Source organism: Hyposmocoma kahamanoa, unplaced genomic scaffold (assembly GCF_003589595.1).
Source record: "Hyposmocoma kahamanoa isolate Upper Pololo Valley unplaced genomic scaffold, ASM358959v1 78, whole genome shotgun sequence".
In the NCBI taxonomy this organism is placed as follows: Eukaryota; Metazoa; Arthropoda; class Insecta; order Lepidoptera; family Cosmopterigidae; genus Hyposmocoma; species Hyposmocoma kahamanoa.
Genome location: NW_020653945.1, coordinates 22,880,224 through 22,904,879, shown reverse-complemented (window position 1 = coordinate 22,904,879; position 24,656 = coordinate 22,880,224). Strand labels below are relative to the sequence as shown.

The following is a 24,656-nucleotide window of genomic DNA, read 5'->3' as shown; positions in this document are numbered from 1 at the left end:
GGGGGTCAGCTCCATCTGATCTTTGTTCTGATTTTTTAGTCAACCAGTCTATCATAAAAGAACACTTGCGCGGGTCTCATTGCTCAAAGCGGATGTCCTTGTAAGGTCTATTAGACTATCCATGTAAACCAGTTAATACACTTTCCAGTGGTGACTTTTCACAGTGGTGTAATAAAAGGCCTTAATATTCGAAACGTAGACTCCTATTAACACCTATGTGTCTTCTCAAACACTGTAAATATGTTAATAAATAGGTTATTGCCACTTATAGTTGTCCTGTGCTATTCTAATATCCGTTTCTAGAGAAATGCTGTTGCTTCTAGGATAACATTGAGATATTAAATCATAATTAAAGTGTTTGGTACTTAGATTTAATGTACAAAAATGAAATTGATGTATTTGAGTATTAACTACATTAAAATTGTTGAATAAATGAACACATTTTTCCTTTCAATATATTATGTGGGTGGGTAGTGGGTACTTAAAAAGTTAAAGGTACGTTACTGTGAAATGCAAGTCGTTTCGAATACATATTCTAATAATTATATTTTCCGTCGAGCAGACAGAAAAGATCTCTGGGGCTGCGCAACATGATAAGAAAAAAATCACATACCTACACGTTAATATGCAAAAACAAAACGTAGCGTTAATAAGAGCGCTTTTTTGTCAGACAAAAGCTCATGCTAGTTTTAAGATGAATGCACAAATGAATAATTTCTTTCCTTTATTTTTTTTCCATCTTCTCATTTCTTTGGACACAGCTATCTCTTTCTTAAATGTCGTTTCAAATAGTAATTGTTCAATTTAACTATTTCATACAAGTTTGGCACAGTGATTCGCTCTGGACCTTTTGGAGGGAAAAGTGTCGTTTTTATTTTGACTTTCAATTATTTTGTGAAATCTAGTTTAAAGTGGAATAGGATAGTGCTATTGTGCCTTAATCGAAGATTAAAACGCGAAATTATACGAATCTCGAACTAAAATACCCGTATCGGCCCGTTTTAAGGAATCCCGAGTCAATCCAAGCACGCCGCCTCAAATTGCCTATCCTCTTTGTGGCGGCCATATTTACAGAAACATAAACTTCATGTTTAGGCTAATGGCTTTGCCAAAGCCTAAACATAAACTTCATGTTTAGGATGATGGCTTTGCCAAAGCCTTACTAAATAAAAAAAAAAATTTGGCACAGTGTATTTAGTTTGTGCAGTGTATTGGTGTATGATCTATGTTTGGCACTTTATTTTGATTCTTTAGTAAAGTTAAAATTATCGTGATTTATTAATTAAAACATGGGTAAAAAGAAGAATAAGAACAAAGTTAGCGGTGCTGTGAAAACTGCTGCCAAGACAGAAAAGAAGTTAGCGAATAAACTAAAGAAAGAACTCGCTAACTTGGGAGAGGTTAGTTCATACATGTTCTTCGTAATACTATATTTCTCAACCAATATGCACCCTTCTACATAGCGCAGGTCTCCAGAGACCACAAAAAATGGAAAGAGCCCAATAAATTGAGCCCATTCTTCATATAAATGTCAATAAGTATGGTCGTCTCTAAAGCACATCATTCCCTTAGCTCTGTGAGTTCTCACAAACTGCTTCTTCCTGTTATCCTTACGAGATCGTTAGTCTACAAAGTTACATTTGTGCAATGTATATTGTTCAAAATAACTGTACGAATTCTGCTTTAACAAAAATCCAAGAACCTTCTGTTCTTTAGCTGTCCTTATAATGTACATAACCAAATACCTACTATTCATCATGTGATTTTTCATATTTTCATTCCATTTGAGATTGGAAGTATATAAAGATCCATGCTGTAGTTTTTGTCTTGTTCATTATTCAGCCATATGTATTGTGCGAGTCAAGTCAAGCCCACCTTCAATCTTGGTATCTCATTTTATTGCAATTACAGCCAGTAATTTGATTGAAAACCATTTTTGTATGAATTTTAGGAAGATATAGCAAAAGTTATAGCAGAGATCGAACATGAAGAGGCTAAGCGGTCAGCGGCGATAGAGAAGGCCCTGGAAGGACCTCCTTCGCCCAGAGCATATGCGTCTCTTACTCCACATCCGATGAACAATGAGTTGGTCATGTTTGGAGGGGAATATCATGATGGACAAACTGTATGTGTAACTTCACTCTATGTATCTAACTAATTTATAACTTCTGCAATGATTTTAATTAAGTAAGTCAAGAACAGACTTATTTTACTAGTGATTTTTTACTTTTAAAATAATAAGAGACTCCGACATGCCTTAAGTATATACACACACACAGTCCACAATGTGATGGAGACAGATGACCTTCGTAGTTAAGTGGCTTGCACACCAGTTTTCATGATGTCACTATCTCTGACACACTAGATACGATCTCCAGCCAGGTCAATGTGGAGAAAACTAGCTTTTCTATATTGTCTCGGGTCTGGGTGTTTGTGCTATTGACGTTATTTTCGATTTCTATGACACAAATGCTTTCATTACTTACTTTGGGATCTGATCAACATATAACATACTCAAACTAATCTGAAGCATCACTACTGATTGTATCTGAATGTGTACGGAGTGAAATATCGGTCTTTGAGTGTTTGCAACGCCTTGCGATACTAAGACGTTTTGACGACGACAATTGACAAGTTATTAAAATAATTTTATCTCTATTTTTTTCTCTTTTTCTCCTTACGTGTACTGCTGTTCTTTTGAGAATCTGTCTTCATGAGAATCCGTCTTCTTGAGAATCCGTCCTATTGAGAATCTGTCCTTATGAGAATAATGCACTATATGCACCCAAAGCGGTCACTTTTATCTGTACTGAGATCAGTTTGAAGTCACAATAGTATTTTTTTTATGATATCAAGGGACGGGACATACTGGTTGTGCACCTGATGGTAAGCTACATGCTTGTCTATAACAGATGCAGTGCCACTCAGAGCTTTAAATCGCAAAGATCTGAAGGGCACTGCCACTGCACCCGTCACTCTGAGACATAAGTTGACAAGTCCCATGCGCCTGTAATTGCACCAGCGCCCTTGCCTTCTAAACCTGAACACAATACTGCTCACATTACTGCTTGGTGGCAGAAATAGATAAGGTGGTAGCACTTCCCTGAACGAATTCTTTCACATGGAGCTCTACTGCTACTAATACTGATTGAATACTGTAAATTCATTGACACTGAGGTGATTTTAGCGAATTGCACTGGAAAAAACATTTTTATACAATATTTTATTTATATAACATGACAAACTTTTGGGGTGCGCATAATTGCTATTAATTTTTCGAATATTGGCGATTTTGCGTTTTTAATGTAAAAATTATTCAGCTAATTGAAATTAAGTTCAAAATTAAGAAAGTAATACAAAAAGTAGTAATCACATTAATACATGAGTAATAATCAATTTTGGAGTTAGCGTAGTGTTAATTGCTGTTGTTGATTTGACCATTCAGATAATTTAATGCTATCTGGTATTCGCCAGTGGTCTTGCTTCGTTTTTGTAGATGTTTGAATTGGGTTCTTCTTATATTTTCAGACAATAGTGTATAATGAATTGTTATTCTTCGATCCCGTAAAGAACACTTGGCGCCAAGTGAAGGCGCCAAGCGGACCGCCTCCACGCAGCGCACACCAAGCTGTTGCCACCCAGGCTAACAAGTATGTTTTATAATTCAAACCCCAAAAAGAGGAGAGTCTTTAAATATTTCCCAGATATACATATTAGGAAATAAACATAGTAAACCTACCTTAATCCTGACTTACAATCCTAAGTAAGTGCTGAGAAGGCACATGCCACAACCAGAGGACATTAAATCTGTCAGAGCCAGGAAAGTCCTTCAGTTCTTCAATAATTCGTGGTGATCACAATAGATCAGTCAATGGTCGCATTGATGAGGGGATGCATAGGCCTTGAATGGGCTTGTAACCCTTAACACAAATTTAAATTATAATATGGTGGAAAGTGGAATTCTTCAACAAATTTTAACAGAAAGTTTGTAGTAGACACACCATCATTATTAACGAAAACAGAAATACAGGCAAATGAAACAATTAATTTCCAGACCAAAAACACCAAACACATGAACAATGCGTCCAATCATTATTTTCAACAAAAACAAATAGTAGTTATTTTTCTAATGTTAAAGAACTGCATTCAGAATATCCTAAATTGTGTTATATATAAAACACCAAGCCTTCCATTGGTTAAAATGATCACGTAATAACATTAGGCCACATTGGACGCCTAAATACTAAAAAAACTTAGCTAATCTCAAAAAAATCAAGTTGGAATTGATAGATTTTTATTTCGTTAGCGCCATCCCTGCGTTAGCTTATTGTCTAATATGGATGCGTTCGTAAATTTTTACAATTTACAATAACAAATATTTTTGCATTTAAAAACAAAAGTCTCTTAGGTACCTATTACGCTAGATTATCAAAAGTTTTGAAAATGCAAGAAATATAACCACCCGGCAAACCTGATCCCGAAAGTACTATTCGATATAACGTGTAACTAGCATTGGATTATAAGTTTCCATTTCAGTAAATTAGTGACCAAATCAAATACGCATAACTGTCGTACCAAACAAATTAGCTCGTTTTATGGGATTCTATAGTTATCATTCCACAGACAACTTAAATTAATGCGTACTGAGCAAAATTGAATGCCGTAGCCACTGAAATAACGAAGTAATGATGTTGAATCGCTCTGTTGAAACATTTTTACCAATAATATGTACGTACTTTTCATCCAATCTGCATTTGTGAGTATTGGATGCATCAGGTGTGATGACGTCATCAGTGCCTTTTTCATATTTCTTCGTAATGTCTACAGACGGGCAAATGCGTTTTTAATGTTATTGTTTGCCTTCCAGAGGTGAGCTGTGGGTATTTGGCGGCGAGTTCACGAGCCCTACAGAAACACAGTTTCATCATTACAAAGACCTTTGGTGCTTCTCTCTTACTGACAAAAAATGGGAGAAGGTATGTATGTACCTTTACAAGAATAAAAGTCGACAGAAAAAATGTCGTTGGTACAAACGCGCGAATACCAATTCAGAATTGGTTGAAAACGATTTTTTTACTTCCGGCAATGTTTTCGCTACGTAGAAATATAATAGGTAAATCTGTGACTATCCTTGTAAAGTAATGTAAGGCTTTACTGCATTCCGGTTTTGAAGAGCAAGGGTGCCTGGTGAAGTTACAGGCACATGAGACTTATCAACTTATGTCTCACGTTGACGGGCGCAATGGCACTGCAATTGCTATGAACGGGCGTGTCTCTTACCACCAGGCGCACGACTTGTTCGTCCCGTCACTTGATGTCATGAAAATGAAATCTTCGAGTCTGCCCTGAGTGGCGCCATAATCGGTAAATCGATTTTTATACGTACGTGACTATTGTCTGTTTCACCAGTTTAGATTTTGCCCGAATCCTAAAATCTCAAGTCGAGTTTCTCGAAGTCCGCTCAATTTGTAGGAACTTCCAGAAATTGTGTATTCGAATTGCAAGTTAGATACCATTCAAACTTTTGCAACAATATGATGCTCGAAATTCTTAAAATTCTAATCCTAAACAAAATAAAAGAATAGCCGGCACTATCCAATAAAATCTGTGTAATAAGCGTCATCTAGTTGATTTATTTGTTGTTACTAGGAATTAGAGTAGCTTTGATAAATTGCAGTTTGTCAATGTAAAGCAAATTAGTTGGAAAAATACAAGGAGTATATAATCAGATATAGAGACGAAATGTCATTTAATTTGTTTGAAAACTATTCTGCCAAATCATTGCGGTGACAACTGCAATCCGATTGGCTAGCCCGAATTCGAAACAATTGACGGGTGTCATCAATTGTTTCATTTCAAATCGACCAGTTTAAATTGAGCTTTGCTATAATGGACGAAAATTGAAAAATTACATATTTAATTACCGATGAAATGTGATTCCGTTTGTTTTGTAATTAGATGTTTTGCTGTTTTTCTCACACCACCGAATGGAATAGTTAGAGATATTATCTTCATTACAATAAATACAGAATATTTTTGGAATATACGGAGACATACACTCAGGCCAGTTGTTGGCGCTGTACAATGTAAATTTTAGAAACGTGATATAAGGCCCATTTGCCTGATGAGTTGCCAGGGATGGATGGCCCTTATGTCGTCTCTATTTTTGGTTATACATATATTCAATGGGAAAATAGCTGTTTGGTACTCGTCGCGACATCTGGTGCACCACTAGGCACTAAATACCCGACTGCGCTGTCTTGGTCCATGGTTATGAAAAGGAGGGTAACAATGATAATAAAATCCCGTGGTGCTGATATTGTAATATTTCCAGGTGGTGTCTCCAAACGGGCCGTCCCCCCGCTCAGGTCACCGCATGGCCCTTCTCGGCCGGAAACTATTCGTCTTTGGCGGTTACGCGGACGACGGCCGCGAGTGCAAATACTTTGACGACCTATACACGTTCTGTCTGGACACGAGGACGTGGACCAAGTTGTCCCCCAGTGGTCGAGGACCTAGTGCTAGATCTGCTTGCGTTATGTTGCCGGTCGGGAATGATTCGGTAAGTTCGTGTATTGGACATTCCTACTGTTTCTTTGTGTCATTAGAGTCAGTAAAAAGTATTCCAAATCAATGGATACTTGACTGTAAAGATATAGCTACAAGGAGTGACACAGAGTTGTTAAAACCATGAAATATTAATTAATTCTTTTTTCGAATTCCGAATTTGAGACTTGGGAAATCAAAGTTTCATTTTAAAGTTATTTTAATGGTACGTACCATGTAAAAAATGCAATAGATGATCTTTTACTAAAGCAGAGAATAAAAAAGCAACGAGAGTGACTCTCCGCCCCTCCCTAGATTAGCGTGCGTCTCAGCCCCAACTCCGCTCTCAATGCGATAGGGGACAGGGTTGACTGCTCCTACATTAGAAACTGCTGTGGGCTTCATGCCCCAAAATATGTTATCAAATTTTAAAATGTTACCCGAGGATAATTTTTTTTATGTACTTACTAATACATTATGAGTCTGGTTATTTGAATAAAAATATTTGAATTGAATTTATATACAGCACCACGTCCCGCATATTGACGGTCACATTGACAGAACGGCAACATACCTGTCAGCGATTCATTCGCTAAGAACAACACGTCTTAAAACATTCGAAATAGTAATTAATTAATATTTTGTGGTTTTAACAAATCTATGTCACTCCTTGTAGCTGTATCTATACATGTATCTATAGTTTTGGAACACCTTTTTCCGACCATTGGTGATTACTTTAGAGAAGAGTCATAATAGCTACGTATTCATAAATAATCATATGGCAGGTACTATTATTTATGGCTTGAAAATGCTGTTTCAAAATGTGTCCTTGAGTCCTATTTGATGTTGAAATCTTACGTTGCGTTAAAAAAAGGAGAATTATACGTTTGAAGCCAGTGTCTGTGTGTATGGTAAAATTACAGGCACGTGAGACTTGCGAACTTATGTCTTATGGCGCAATGGCCAGTGCCTTTGAGATTTTTGCGATTTATAACTGTGAGTGACACTATAACTGTTATGAATAGGCGTGTCGCTTACTACCAAGTGCACGACTTGTTCGTCCCGTCCGAAACGTTGGTTCGTTTAATAGTAGTATAATTTCCATTGTGTAGTAATCGCGGAACCATGCATTCAATTTCTTAGGAAAATTTTAAAATACTTCGTTCGTTAGTTTTTTAGCCTATATAATATTTAGGAAATGAAACTATTTTTCCGGATTTAAATCGCGTATATTTGTGTTTTCAAACAAACCGACTAATTATGTTATAGAATTAATAATGAAAATTAGAATAAATTAAAACATATTAATTAGTACTGCAGCCGTATGTCTGTTTGGGATTTTTCATCAGAGGAAATACTGGATCCCAAACTGGTGGTACCGAGAAACCATCTTCCCTGGTGAAATTAGGATATTTTTTTAGTTTCAATGGCCTCTCGCAGCATCCTGTGTAGATAACGGACTTCTTATGCAAGGACCTGGGGTTTGTCAAACTTCATTGAATGTGTAGGTTTATCCATGACATGCTCGCAGACTGCAGACTTGTTTACGCGACGGTGTTTGACATCAGCTATATGTTCTTTGACGCGGGTACAAATACTTTGCTTCGTTTATCCAATATAAGAGAGACCGCACTCACAGTCAAGCTTGTAAACTCCTGCATCCTGTAAGGGGATGTTACATGTCACGGTTCTCAGGAACTGAGAAATCTTCCTCAGGGGCTTGAAATAGGTCTTGATAGATGCACGCCTGAGAACTCTTCCGATCTTGTCTGTAACACCTCACACGTAAGGTGAAATGGCTATATAATAATGTTCAATCCCTATTTTCTTTTTCCAGTTAATAATTTACGGCGGCTTCTCCCGTATGCGCGAGGGAAGAACTGAACGCACATACACGCACACAGACATGTTTAAGCTGGTAGCGAAGGGCGACAATTGGACGTGGCGGTCGCAGACGGGCGGGCTTTTAGCGCCCCCCGCCAGGGCCGGACAGGCTGCAGCCGTTAATGTACACAGCGGAAGGGGATATGTGTTCGGTGGAGTCAGTGTAAGTATAAATACTTTCCTATATAAAGAAAGTCATAAGGCCGTAAATTATTGAGCAACCATTGATCTCCGACGCTAAAATGATTTATCGAAAACACTTCAATGCATTTAGGGTCGTATACCAGAACTCTACTCAATGCTTAAGTCAGGATTTGAGCAGACTTGAGTATGATTTCAAGCACTGTAAATATGACCCTAATGGCAAGAACTTGAGTATGATTTTCAGTGCTCACTGCAATACTCAAGTCCTGACTTGAGTATTGAGTAGAATTCTGGAATACGACCCTTAAACACTTAACTGTACCAGCTTGAACGCTTACTAACGACGCCACGCTATTCCACTGGACGCATAACTGCACGCTGTTAAACGCTGTTACATATACACCTATTAGCAGCAGTAAAGCTTTTCTTTTTTAATAATAAGTGACTGGACGAACAAGTCGTGCACCTGATGGTAAGCTACACGCCTGTCCATAACAGTTGCAGTGCCACTCAGAGATTTAAATGGCAAAGATCTAAGGGGCACTGCCAACGCGCCCGCTCTCTGAGACATAAGTTGACAAGTTCCATGTGCCTGTAATTTCACCGGCACCTTTACCCTTCAAAACCGGAACACAGTAATGCTAACATTACAGCTTGGCGGCAAAAATAAATAAGGTGGCAGTACCACCTTGGACGAGCTACTTGTGACTAGGTGAAAATGTGTAATAATGGAGTCTTCAAACTTATTAACGCGGAATCGGCTTGATGTGATCGTTTTTAACCAGATTTGTCGATTAGGCCGATTGTTGTTGACTCGGCTGCTCGAGTGCCGCCGGTTTTAGAGAACAACAAATTTTTGATAATTGTAAAAATAAAAAAGCAAAAAAGCATTACATAGCTATTGCAAAAATTGTTCCATAAATTTTGTTTTGCTATTCCAAAGTCATGATATCGCGTGTTGTTTAAACTTTCAAATAAATTATTTTTTTAATGCAATAAATATGATGACGCAATTGTTTTAAACCCTTATTTGAAAATAAAATTAATACAATAACGTTTATTTGAATTAAGTAGTAATTCATTTTATAGTTTACGAAACTAAATAGCCGTCGTGAAATTTTTTTTAGTATCTTTTTAATTAAGCTTTGACTACAAGGAAACCAGCTTTGAAATTTTATACAAACGTGGAAGTCCTTCTTGGCAGAAACGAATGATATACGCCCCTACCCCTGCCTTCTAACTTTTCAACCCCGTTCCCTGTGCATTTAGTGCCAAAATATAAGATTTTAAGGCATTGACTTACAAATAAATGGACGACGGGTCTAATACAAAAACCACGAAAAAAATGTCCCAAGTCAACCTATTCGAAATTTAAATTGTTATATCAGTGCAGTATCGCGCTGTCCGTAGAACAAATGAAGACTAAAGCGGAGTGTCGCGCTCTGTATACGATTTTAGCGCCTTACAAGTGCGGACACTTTTTAGCGCGGTCCCGACGTCCATATAATTGTAAGTCAATGTTTTAAGGTTATTTTTTTCAAATTATTTCTACAAATGATTATCACTAATATCAGGTTTCTTACCACGGTATGACTTCTTTTTGTTTTCCCGATATTTCGGAACGGTTGCACGCTCCATGGTCACGGGTTGACTGGGAAAATAAAAAGAAGTCATACCGTGGTAAGAAACCTGATATTAGTGATAATCATTTAGTGAATAACGACGAAAGTCTTAAAATCTATAAATTATTTATATTTCGAAAACTATTAACCTTTTCACCTTTTTTTACCTTATCACGATTAGAAAAATGGATTAATTAACTCTCGACCTAATTTCTGTAGTTTTGTTCTTCTCCCATGGCATTAGGTTTTTATAAAACATTTTCCCGCAGGACGTGGAAGAAACAGAGGAAGATCTTCGTGGTGAAATGAGCGATGAACTCCAACACCTTGACCTTGAAACGTGCAAGTGGCACAATGTGACCTTGAAGAGCGAACAACCCCGAAATACCACCACCACGCGCGTTGAAGACACCATAGATGAGGATAAAAAGGAAGAGGCTGTTACAGGTACGGTGCTAACAGATATACAAACTTTTGTTAACCGTACCTTACTCCATTTGCATAGTGTTCAAATTTATAGTTGTAATATGTAACAGTAAGTTTGTATTTCTAGATAAATTGGCTGAGTATACATTTTATGTTATAGAGATAATCAAACACTTTTATTAAATTATTTAAGAAGTCATTCCCCTAGCTGAACGTTAATACAAATCATAAATTTCAAATAAGTTTTATTTTTTAAATTTATTATTTTTGTTAGTTACAATCAGTCACCAGACTGTAATTAAATTGTTTAAGTGATTTTTGGCGTTTGAGTGCGAGGAATGCACTGCTTCAGCCTCTCCTAATCATCGAACACGTGCTGTCATTTCAGTCTCTTGATGTTGCCACCATCAACCAGTGCTTTAACGAGAGGTGTTTTGTTTAACACCTTTTAATTATTAAGTGTTTTATTGAATATGAGTATGTTTCACCACCATCATATTCAATTATTTTTGTTAAATTACTCCACTAGTTTGTTATAATTATTAATACAAAGATCGAACACTCAGAAAAAATTCCTTCGATCCGGCCGGATTCGGACCGACGTCTTCTAGCAAACCGTGACAGACGCAATGCTAGTTGGCATGATCCGGCCGGATCGAAGGAATTTTTTCTTAGTGTTCGATCTTTGTATTAACAATTATAACCTTATATCGAGTTCTTAGGTTTTCGCGATTGTTACACATAAATCGCGTATATTTATTTTTCAAACAAACCGTCAACCGTGACCAAAGTACCTGTAAAGGGGCCGAAACGTCGGTTTGTTTGGAAAAACAAATATACGCGATTTAAATCCGGAAAAATAGTTTCACTTCCTATGTATAACCTTATTTTTTTTTTATTTACACGATATCATTCCACCATCCCCTTTCTGTCGTCGGCTGACTAGACGTAGGCTAGGAGTCCACTCTTATGGTGTTCATACGAAGCGTTACGTTATCGCATTTATATTTTGAATGTCTATGGAGTGCCTGCAGATTCATTCCCTGAACGGTATAACTTGGCCTTTTCAAGGCTAAAGTAAATAGGCATTATTAGGTGTACATCACCATCAGATGAGATAGAGGTAAAAAAAAACATCAGCTCTTTCATTGAAGCCACAGAAGTAGATTTTTTTTTCTTAGACTCATAGTTTTTTTTTGAACATTCATTGCAAAATTGAACATTCAATTTTGCATACACTGAAAAGCCTATAACGAAATCACTGAAACTAAATTTTTGTTTTAATCCTTGCTTCTTTTTTGGTGATTTTTTTTATTTTGGTGAAAGTAAACCACAACTATTTTATTTTGAACCTTGATTTTATGGCATTAGTGTTCACTATGGTAATCATTATTCACATTACCTGTCTTGCAGAACCTTTTAAGCTACAAAATACTTGAAATGCCTGTATTTTTAAAATATTCTGATGTAGAACAATGTTTATGTTTGTTTATAGTAATAATTACAACTTACATTTTTCAGTGGTAACAGACGAAGTGTTCACAATGAAACTTGGCAGTGGCCCCACTCAGTCGACAGTGTCCGTCGCAGAGCCCCCGCCGGTGGCTCCGAAAGGGGGACCAGGGCCACGGATGTCGGCCATGCTCGCCGTGCAGCGCTCCACGCTGTTCGTGTACGGCGGCGTTTTGGAAAAGGACGAGAAACAGTTCTATCTCAGCGATATGTATAGTTTGGGTAAGGATTCGTTTTCTTTAGAATAGTTTATTATCATGAAAGATTGCACTGCGTCTGACTCTTTTTATTTAAGGCAGGTCGTCGAACCGGACGGAGAAGAGGGTAAAGCTGTTTTGCTTGATCAAATAATTTAGGTATTTGCTTTTAAATACGAGTAATTACCTTACAAAAAATGTACAACACAACTAAGGATATTGTCTAAAGAGTGTACTTCGTCTGATCATATAAAACCCTGAAAACAGACTAAAATAAAACTAAAAATGAATTATATAAGAATAAAGTATCTAACTTTGCACATATTTTTAATAGCAGATATTTCTCTTTAAGTACTACACAGAACCTGCAAAAATTTTCAACGGAAGCCCTGTGGTTAATAAATTCACATTATATACATTTTGCACACACTCAACATAGCCCCGTACTAGGGAAACCCTGTGTCGCTGGTGCCTTGGACACACATAGACAACCACAAATTACACCCAAACTCACGGGAGAAATAAATGTAGGCTATACAAATATTTCCCTCGGCCCGGGAATCGAACCTGGGACATCTGCGTGACAGTAAATATGAAAATTGAAAATCCGTTATAAATATGAAAATTGAAAATCCGTTAAGAAATCGAATCATATTGAAAATTCGATATCAAGTTTTTTTAACGAAATAAACTTCCTTCTGTATCCCATTTAGATGAAGATACACAATTTAGCCTTTGTTGCCGTTCCGTCAATGCCGCTGTAGATTTCAAATTAAGACATTCTATTTTAAACCTTTGTATAAATATCTTTAAATTTCAGATTTGCACAAAACAAACGAATGGAAGACAATATCTGAACAGCCAAAACTGCCGGATTGGCTGGGCACTGACTCTGAAGATGAAGACGGCTCTGAAGAATCGGATAGCGAGGACTCAGAAGACGACGAGGAATAATTGCCTTGGCATACATTTGTGTCAAAAGTGTTAACACTTCCATCATTGGTATGTCACAGAGATGGTGTGACTAATGGAAGTGACACGTGTGACTAGTGTAAGTGTGGCAAATTCGCCAGATGCGTTTAGGCAGATGGAGAGAAAGTTTATATGTTATATATAAAGTGCATTTGTGAGTATAACATGGACCGATAATTCAAGAGGACGACTAATCACGGTTCAAGACATCGTATTCGGGTATTTAGTACCTATTGGTACACCATGGCGCCTACTATAACCTTTCAAAAAACAATCTTATTTCAATGTAAGCTTAAAGTTAGCTTATTAAAATATTACTTATATTTGTACTATGACAAACCTTTCAACCAAGTAATGTATTATTGCTATAGTGATTGAAAGAACAAATGCTTTCCTAACATTGTCTATTCCTTACTAAAAATAGGAAAGACATAACGCTGTATGGACTATATAATGCCATGTCTTTCTTTTTTGATGTTCCGAATCGTCTTATCGTAGTATAATGTTTAAGTACTTAATGTTATTTACATTCAGAAAATTTTAACTGTTAAAAAAAGAAAAGTATGTAATAATAAAATCTGCTAAAATTACGTCGTTTTCAATTATTTTTATGGCATTTTCACGAAGAAAAATAAATAAAACGAGCTGAGTCTTGATTGTCACGTTGTGAATTCGGAATTATAGTTTAATTAGACAACTGTTAGTGTCGCCAAGGAGCTAAGTTGTCGCTGTCATAATTTTATGAACAAAACATCGCGTATTTTTGTTTAAAATGATTTGATATGCACTATTAAATAAAAAAAAATATTGAAGACATTTATGTAAATAAATAATTTCAATTTAACCTTTAATAATTACAAATCAATATTTAGACAATAAATTCGAAAATAACATTGTTTCCACTGCGTTCGAATAACTATTTTAAGATTACTAAATTTGACATAAGAGCAATATTACTTTACTGTCAAAGTTGCGTCATAGTGTACTGAGTAAATGAATAGTCACAAAGCTGTCAATAAAACATCATAGTTTTAACATTATGATAAGCTTACTTTAAGCGTATCATGGTACGAAAAGTCTATATAAGGTTAAAGTAATATTGTTTTAAGAGGTTGTGGTAGGCCCCCTGATGTCGTGACGAGAACCAAATAGCTATTTTTGGAACTAATTTGTAAATATCGAACTACGATTTATCAGAGTTACTCTAATTCCTAGTGGTAACAAACAAATCAACTAGATGTTATTATATTCTTTTATTTTGTTTAGGATTAGTGCCCTCTATTGACACGCATATTTGTCAAAGTTCAGAAATTGATTATTTTAGCTCATGGTCAATATTTGAATAATATTACAAAAAAACTGACTTCATATTTATTATTAAAGAGAAATTAATTGATTTCCATTCCATTTAACTAATATAAACTAGTTCTATTCTAATTATTGAGCAGCGCCGTCTAGACATAAAACGACAGGCATATACAGGACAGGACAGGCGTGTAGCTTGCCATCAGATGCACGATTTGTTCGTCCCTTCACTTGATGTTATAAAAAAAGAAAAAGCGCAATTTTCACCTTTTTCAGAATTGCGTTCTGGAGATTAGCAATCTTCTCGAGCTATTTGTTCATGGTGTAACGTAAGCGTGTCAATAATATGATTCTCATTCAAAAAGAAGTCGTTGTAATTTGTTGTAGTATTATCGCATTCTGGGCGATTGGATGTTACCTATATCATACCTACTTCTGCCGCCAAGCAGTAATGTGAGCATTACTGCGTTTCGGTTTTGAAGTGTAAGGGTGTTATTAAAATTACAGGCATGGGACTTGTCAACTTATGTCTCAGGATGACGGGCGCAGGAGCAGTGCCCCTCAGAAGCTCTGAGTGGCATTGCAACTGTTATGGGCAGGTGCGTCGCTTACCGCCAATTGTACCACTTGTTCACATTACTGCTTGGCGACAGAAATAGGTAAGGTGGCAGTAATTAGCAGTAAACAGATGAAAGTAACTCTTTCACAAGGAGCTTTACTGCTAGCTGTTCATCTGAAAAGGCCCTATAGTGGCGGCGGGCGCGGATGCGTGTAAATCAAATGCACGTAGACGCCAGCTGCGTTCGCAGTGTTTGGTCTGGCGTCTAGCGTCTGTTTGCGATTTCGACTTGTGATTCTACCCGCTCGCTCGTAGCCGCTTCGGCGCTGTTAAAGGGAAGAAGCGAAGACCCGCGCCTGCACTCAGAATGACCCCTTAGAATTGTTGTATTGTATTTTTTCTATATTTTTGATGTGTAGCTATAGTAACTATAGTCTGTCTTTTTTGAAGATGGAGTAAAATGACATTTGTTGGGTTGCCTGTTTTCATAAAATTTTGAATAGTTATGTACGTAATTATTAATACAAGGATCGAACACTCAGAAAAAATCCTTCGATCCGGCCGGATTCGAACCGACGTCTTCTAGCATACCGTGCCAGACGCTATACCAACTAAGCCACGGAACGAACTAGCGGATCTCACGAATTTTTCATGTGCTTGCATCGTATCTTTGTATTTGGTTTTACACCGACTTTTAGCCGTAGCGCCATCTATGAGAAATTATTTCGTCACCCAGTTAGATACCTTTACAGCTACCAGTTCCGGCTAGATATGTCGCTATTCATTGTATTAAAATTTTGATTGGATTGATATTTAATTATTTTTTTGTAAAATTAGGCCACGGAACGAACCTGCGGATCTCACGAATTTTTCTATGTGCTTGCGTCGTATTTTTGTATTTGGTTTTTCAAGAACTTTTTAGCCGTAGCGCCATCTATGAGTATTAGTATTTAGTTATGTACAGTCAGCAGCACATCAAGCTACACAATGACTTATCTTGTTCCGTTGCACTGGAGGCGATTTTCGAACAAAAATGTGACGTCTGATAAGCTGTTGTTCGTACTTGTTGTCGATAGTTTTATCGATAGATTATGAAAGAATATAAAATTTTGACAAAAATTATTGTAATCATTGTCAATGTCACGACGCTCCAATTATTACTAATTGCGTGAATGCCTTAGTATCGAGATCAATTTTTATTCACATACATTCTAACAAGTACAGGCGGATACAGTTATCTGTATGGAATTAAAATGAAAAACTTTAAAATATGTATCTACTTTATATTTACTATAAACATAGTTCTAAATACAGAGCATGTATGTGTGAACTTACAAAAATTGACAATTAGAATGAAATTGGGCTCAGTAATAGGTCGAGGGTCGATATTCAGTCCATAGTCGATAGAATTTTTATCGACAGCTATCACTAGTTACTCGAAAGCGGGCAACACTTTTGCTCAATGAACTGTCTTTTTCCTCCATCTTCTAAAAATACAGACTATACTTTTACTACGGTATGGGGCAGTGTGTTTAGAAGAAAAGTTTTATAAGAATAAGTGGAAATTATCGCCACTTTGTAGGTTATTGAATATAAACTAGACTATTGATCAGCGCCATTTTTAGATATGACATGGAATTTTGACCTTCTCAATAGTTACGATCTGTAGTATCTCCATATTAGCTGTCTTCTTGGGTTATTGGTTTATGGTTACAATTTTAAACACGACATTAATGTTAGTTCCGTATCTTTCCACCGTGTCTGTGCATGTCGTAATGTTAAACAATACATTAGAAGGACTTACCAGTTGTTTCTCTCTCATTGTACATTCACTTACACAGTCACAACTTTAGTCTTAACTAAACTGAAGTGTACTCGGTTGCCGCCGTTGTCGTTGATCTTACTGTCGTCTCGTTAGTGCCAAAATAACAAGTTAGCAAAGCAGTGTTACCACAATATAAATAGTGGGTAAAATTGATTTCGTTCAATCACCAAATTACATTTGGTATGTTTGGTGCAAGTTACGTTTGGTTCGCTACAGAAATACAAATTTTCAACTGCCCCAAGTATTATGTAACCAAACCCACTTTTAAATCAACTTTAAAGTATGTTAATTTCCATTTTACCATTGATATTTATGATTATAAATCCAACAATTCCATAAGATTATAATTCGCATTTGTCTTATTTAGCACTCGGATCAGTTATCATTAGTGGTCGAAAAGGCTCGAGCCTTTTAGCCCTAAATTTAAAGCTTGCGAGTCTTTTTTAAAGGCGGACTCACAAAAGAGTTCGAAAAGGCTCGAGCCTTTTAGAACTAAATTTAAAGCTTGCGAGCCATTTTTAAAGGCGGACTCACAAATCAGTAGTTCTAAAATTGCTCACTATAAAAGGGTTTGAGGCTTTTTTAGGCCGAGGCTTTTTTTAAAGCCTTTTTAGAAGACTGGCGTTAGCGGTCAAAAAGGCTCGAGCTTTTTAGCCTTTTTTTAAGACTCACCGCTTTATAGTGATGGCTACAATATTAATAATAATAAATGGATAATAATAAATATGTCACTACATATTCACACAACGCTATCTAGTCCCAAAGTAAGCAAACTAAAGCTTGTGTTATGGATACTAGACAACCGATAAACAAACATATACATTTATAGACACAGAACAAATTATCATGTTCATTACACAAACATTTGTCCTCGGTGGGAATCGAACCCACGACCTCTGGATTAGCAGTCAGGATTACTAACCACTACGCCACGACGCCACTATTCTAAAAAGGCTTTAAAAAAGCCTAGGCCTAAAAAAAGCCTCAAGCCCTTTTTTAGTGAGCCATTTTAGAACTACTGTTTTGTGAGTCCGCCTTTAAAAAAGACTCGCAAGCTTTACATTTAGGGCTACAAGGCTTGAGCCTTTTTGACGGCTAGCAAAAGCGATAAATACAATTAGCCTCGAGGGCTTGAGAGTTATTTAGCTTTTTAGCCTTCTAGCCATCGCTATAAAGCGGCGAGTCTTAAAAAAGGGCTAAAAGGCTCGAGCCTTTTCGACCACTAGTTATCATTTATCAGATAATGTGATAATTCCATATTTTCTTTTTTCTAAGTTAATTTATTCATTTTATAGGTTTACATATTTCACGTGAAATAGTCAAATTTGCAACCTACAGATCAGCACTGGGTTTCGTCAATAGGTCAATAAATCGTCGCCTTATTTGCAAGAAGTCATTATTCTTTTCTATTTAATCATTATTATCATGTAAATCATAGGCAATTAATGACTTCTTGCACTAAGCCGACGTAATTATCTGATAATTGATGGGGTGCTAAATAATATATTGTATTTGTTAGCCTGGTAGATATGGTTCAGGTTGTCACTGATGAATTCGCAGTCTCGCCTAGAATTGAATTGAGTACATAAGGTAATAGGATATGCTGACGATTTGGCTCTTCTGTTTGAATCAACGAGTGATGTGGTTCAGTCTATGGAAACCCTGGACTCCGAAGCAAAAAAGGTAGGCCCCATGATTGAAAACGGAATACCTCCACATGAAGCGATTTAGAAACATTCGCCAAACTCGTGTAGACCTTTATGCTGCCGTCCACTAAAAAAACGCGGCTTTTCTTTTTTTTTTTTTTTTAAATATATAATAGACACACGCTTGGCCACAATCTCACCTGATGTTAAGCGACGATGTGACCGACGATGGGACGCGTTTGCCTAAAAAATGCCCATTCACTCTAGCCTTGAATAGCCCCAAATTGTACTTTTCGGGAAATACATATTAGAGCATTCCATTCCTTTGGCTGAGTGACAAATGTCAAATATCCGTTTTAAATATCGTAAGATAGAGCACAAAATTCTGTTTTAAAAACAGTTAAAATTAGTTCATATGTTCGACTTATAGGAACTTACCCTGACGGTGCGGTGTATAGCTGCATTATCATTAAACTTAATATATATATATATACACGTTTAAAAAAAAAGCAGTTTTTCCCATCTCTGAACGGACGGCAGTATGTTGGAGATGACGTCTTCAAAGGTGTGGGCCAAGTTTAAGCATCTAGGCTGCACTATAACAGATACCAACTCTAGGGAAGAGGATATAGACATCCGCATCAAGTACACCCTACGATGTAGTGCAGCTCTACACAAAATATCGGAGGAGGATCGGAACGTGAAGAGAGCCTATCTGGGTCGACCTACTAGACGAAGACCGGTTGGTCGACACAGGTATCGCTGGACCGACGCCGTGGAGGCGAATCTGCCCGAATTACAAGCCATTAATTGGCGAGAGATTGCACAGAACCGAAGAAAGTTGCGTCATCTCGTTTCGGAGGCTCAGACATGTTTTGGGTCGCTGAGCCAGAGGAGTAAGTAAGTAGCCTACAGATCTGTAACACCAAAATTAAAAAATACCTCCACAAAACTTGTTGAATTGCATAACCTACTGTAACCCATATAATTATTTAGCGGAATATTTGATACTGGCGCAATTCCAAAAGGGCACCGCCTATAAGTACACAGAGGAAGAAAGAAATATAAGTTATTTAAATTTTTTTGACTTGTCTTTAATCACCCCGGAATTTCACAGGGACAGTATTATCCTTTCTATATGTATTACTTGAAGTTTTTTATACTAGACCTTTTCCGATAACCAGTAACAAGAAACAATGTGTGTATTGATAGGCCAAAAAATGATTAATTATTTTTTGTTTAATATTTATAATGAATGTGATAGAATTTATTTAAGCTTGTCAAGTTCTGTATACCTTAATCTAAGGATTTATTTATTTTTTGTTAAATAAAAGAACTAATTTTACCCATGTTTTAGTTTTATTTATGTACACAAAATTTACGCCTAACGTAATCATATATCTATATATAAAATCCATTACACTACCATTCATTATTAGCTGGACAAGAGGTCGCTGACCTATTTTAATATATAAAAAAAAATTGCAATATTTGTTTTTTTTCATACCGCCAGAGGATGGTAAAGCGCCATTTTAAGTAAAATTTAATCCTATATTTCATGCATTTATCAGTGTCAACTGCAACAGGTTTCGTAGCAAGCTGATCACTTTTTTGGCGCTTCTGCAATCCGATATCCCGCCACTTTCTCGCAGAGCTTTTTAATTATGTACTAAAATTAGCGCTTATTAAGGCCTGGCCTTAACACCGTTCCATTGACTTAAACGTTGACTTACGTTTATATTTTTCTCAAATGGAACACAACCTATTACAGGAATCATAAAGGGCGTCCACATTTTGAAACAGTGCGCTCTCAACTCACTGCCTGGTGCCATAAATCTGTCGAAACTAGATCTCCACTACTCGCCTGCCGTGGATAACGGCGCGTATCGAATTTAACTGATCAAGCCTTTATTTAATAGAGCTTTCTGCGTCAAAAATAAAAGCCAACTGCCACTTGTCCAAATAAATATCCCTACGAATGTTGCTACGTCACACGAGTGATAAGTCGTTATTATGCAACAGTCGAGTCTCGCTGACTAGATATCCCGATAGACGTGTGACTGTAAGTTCATTGTTGCACGTTGCATTTAAAAGGTACATTTTATTTTAAAATCAATGCGTTTTTTTGCCTTACCCAGGTGTGTTTTAACTAGGCAGCTACAAGTCATAATAATATGCCGCACTGAACATGTTAAGCCAAAGGGCACCTTCACATTAGACGCTTAAAGAAGCGATGACGCGGCAGCCGCTCCGCTGTATCACTTCAGTAATTTTTAGTTCACTAATTGTGACTGCAAAAGTGGCGCGCGCTTGTCACGACAGTAGCGCTGCAGCTGCGCTTTTAAATATCAAAGGGTCCACTGTAGCGCATCTATAAGCGTCTAATGTGAAGGCTCCTATAAGAATACAAATTGAATGAATCAAAGACGTGACAAGAATTTTTTTCTAATTTTTAAAGAAGTACCTATACCAGTTATCTTAAGTAAAATATACCTTTCAAGTGAACTTTCTATTAAAACCACATTGGCAGTATATGATTCGGTACCCTGTAACACATCCCTTCTAACTGTATAAAACTAACTTTTCTAGCAACATTAAGTATTGGCTCTCTTCTAGTTATAAATGCATATAACGTGCGAGGTCAAGATACACTGGATATTTGCAGTACTAAAGAGCCATGTGCGGTGACAGCACAGCTCCAATTGAAGTGGCCATTTGCCTTGATAGACTGTCAACCATAATAAAATTACCTCTGAAGTTACAAGCATTCATCGACTAGGAGAAGTCCTTAGATCTTTCAAACATTTCCGCTACTAACTTGATATAAAAGTTAATCATTATTTACAAGTTTACACGGACTGTTCCAATGCTTGAACTCACACTTAGTGACAAATTTAAGTGGACACGAAATTATTTAATACCTTTAGACTGCAATCAGATATACAAGTTTTAGGATTTACGTTTACGTTATGTAACCAGAAGGAACCTCCTTCTCATTTATAGAGTTGCTGCATATAATGCTTACATGTAATAATAGGTAGTTATTATTTAAAATTATAAAAAATGTACACGTAGAGTAATAAAAATGTCATTGAAACAATCCGTTTACATTTTAAGTTAATACTACATAATTATTTATTGATAAAAAAATCAAACAAAAATTGGTGAGTGTTTCACAGGACATAATTTGTAAATGGCACGAATTCATAGTGATCATTTATATACTTAATTTTTGGTCCCGCATCTTGCACAATTTTGTCTCCAAAACTCATTTTTAATTATTTTTTTGAAATATATTTATCCTATTGAGAGTTATGGTCGTGTACAGTTAACGCCCTGAGATGCCTAACCCTTTAACCGACTATTTATAGAATATTTCAGTTTTAAGAAAGGTGTTAAACAAACTTAACATTTAACACGTGAGCCGTAAAATGCATTTTCATATGTCTTCATTATTGCATTGAATGACGTTTTATAAACTTTTTAAGTCAATTTGATCTAAAATACATACATAAACATAAATTTCAACCAAGTTTTTACTGTTGAACGCGTAAGAAGGCTCTCAGGACCAAAAAGTCGGCTAGTAGGTCAGGGACCTCGACTGTACATAATATTTGTTTTTTTTTTACTAAAATATATGAATCCAAAAATGTTTCGACCTGTGGTTTTTTGCCAATGCGTAAAGAACGGGCGCCTTAGAAAAGTTTATGTAAAAATTTGATCGACAACTTTTCCCGTACATTTTAATTTCCAATGTTTATAGTTTCAATTTAAAAGTAGTATGCAATGGTGCATCTTAAATTATTTCTAATGTTTGGTCACTTAATTTGCAATGCAGTGTAATCATACAGTGCAAGTTAAATGATGAAAATCACTAGCAAAATAAAGCTGAAGCCAACATCGACGAAAATACACGTAAATAAAGTTTAAAAAAGAACTAATTGTTATATCAGTCGGTTAAAAATTAGTTCAAATTATAAAAAAAAATTAATCGAAAGCAAATCAGTCTCTTAAATTACGTTTCAAATTACGCTAAGTTTTATTTACATTTTAACAATTGCTAAACGTATCACGAATTCACGTTTTAAAATAACAAATAATATTTACACAAAAATAATTTTACAATCGGATTGTTTTCGAACGAAACATAGTAAAACAAATCAAATTGCCCCTACTACGTCATCGTTATACCAACATTCGTGTATTTGCTGAACAAACATTCACTATCTAGATATAATTTACAAATTTATATTTACAACATAAGATCATTAATTAAATAAATACAAAAATTTGGCTGATTCTTCTAAATTATATCCCTTTTAATTAAAAAAAATATTGCGGCCTAATAACTTAAATCCATTGCCGAGAAAAAAAAGAAGTTCGCAATTATTGTCGTTCACTCTTGATGCGATGACAAAAGCGTATAACTCAAAAAGTTGCGAATTATGCAAATTAATCAAATAATTAATTCTCTACACAATTCACTGTGTATTAATTTGTTAGAAGTCCACAGACTATTGTTCTATCTTCGTAGTCCACACATTTTATATCACAGTAGCTTGTTCACGCTATAACTCACCTACCACGGCCGTCGCTCTCTGACTAGGCTATCTACTTCCAAAATGTTGGCTTGAGAAACGTCCCATTTTCATTGTTCATAACTTTCTATTGATTTGACTGATGTATACTGTCGCAGTTAATTGAAAGGGCGGATGTGAGTTTTTCCCAGGAAAAGTGTTATGTATACTATTTTGATTTTTTCATAGGTGGATAAGATAACACATTTACCGCACGAAAAAGTAGATATTTTTTAATTTCATTTCTTTAGACATTATTTTCTCGGTTTGTTATAATCATTTTTCTAAGTGTTCGATCTTTGTTATTAATAATTATAACAAACTAGTGGAGTGATGTCACAAAAATAATTGAATATCATGGTAGTAGAACATCGGGACATTCAATTAACTTAAAATCATTTTCAGGTTTTTAGTTTTAGTCACATGTATCTCAAAAATCTTAGTTTAAATAAACTGAAAGAGCTATAGTTTGTAAAACGGTATAAAATTCTCACCAGTTGGAGAAATGAGACGTTACCAAAAGCCAAAATTGTCTACTTAAAATAGATCAGTGACTATCGTGCCGAACCACGCGCATACAACCGGCAGAGCGTACGTGAACAATGCTTTCTGTAGCGACAGTTGGTTCGCTGAGCCTGCCACAGGCTGCACTCTATCCGGCGTCGTTTGACCTCCATTGTTGTTAGGGTTTGTAGCAACAGGAGTGTCAATGTCGACTGGTTCATTGGGCTCTTCACCTCGTCTGCCTGTGATTCGGACGTTGTTCAAGTTAGGCGAATCGACAACGCCAGGAATAAAGGCCGGGTCGGGTGCTGGTGTCTGATTCTCAACTTCTGGTTCGATTGGTTGATCAACATCTGGTGAGATGTCGCCTGAGCCTGGAAAAAAGTATGTTTTTAAGTTACATGATTACGTAATGTAGTTTAGTTTTTTTTATGATATTAAGAATGGGACGTACAAGTCGTGCACCTGGTGGTACGCGATACGCCTGTCCATAACTGTTGCAGTGCTCCCCAGAGCTTTAAAACGCAAAGATGTGAGGGGCAAAAGCCCCATGTGTCTGTAATTTCACCAGCACCCCTTACCCTTCAAAATCGGAACGCAGTAAGTAATGCTCACATTACTGCTTGTCGGCAGAAATAGGTAAGGTGGCAGTACTTCCCTGGATGAACCCTTTCACAGGGAGCTCTACTGTTACATCACATACCAGTGTTGCCAAGGCTCTTAAGTCTAAAGCAGTGTTGCCATCAGTGTTGCAATGTGCGTAGATCTACAGACATATTCTTAAAAACTTATATTCTTTCCCCGTTCGTTCCGTCCCCTAATACCATAAAAAAAAAGTGTGGGAGGTGAAAAAGATATATCGAGATGAGATAATTAGGTAAAGAAAGTTTAAAAACCCTGTAAATACGTTTTAATGGGTTCAAAGAGGTGTGAGTTA

General features: G+C 36.4%; 2 protein-coding genes across 2 annotated transcripts in view; one reads left to right on the top strand and one right to left on the bottom strand.

Moving 5' to 3' along the window:
- The first annotated feature begins 1,289 nt into the window (after positions 1-1,289).
- On the top strand, positions 1,290-13,551 carry LOC113232752 (kelch domain-containing protein 4). Its single transcript, XM_026467529.1, has 9 exons — positions 1,290-1,400; positions 1,952-2,125; positions 3,529-3,650; positions 4,868-4,976; positions 6,335-6,562; positions 8,384-8,593; positions 10,466-10,643; positions 12,144-12,356; positions 13,152-13,551. The coding sequence occupies exons 1-9, from the start codon at positions 1,290-1,292 to the stop codon at positions 13,283-13,285; spliced, it is 1,479 nt and encodes a 492-aa protein (XP_026323314.1). The 3' UTR covers positions 13,286-13,551.
- An 8,844-nt stretch (positions 13,552-22,395) lies between these two features.
- LOC113232924 (glypican-6) overlaps positions 22,396-24,656 on the bottom strand; it is a 44,262-nt gene continuing 42,001 nt past the window's right edge. The window contains exon 10 of the mRNA XM_026467830.1: positions 22,396-24,093. Coding sequence (XP_026323615.1) covers positions 23,753-24,093 — 341 coding nt within the window. The 3' untranslated portion in view covers positions 22,396-23,752. The remainder of the gene's footprint in view (positions 24,094-24,656) is intronic.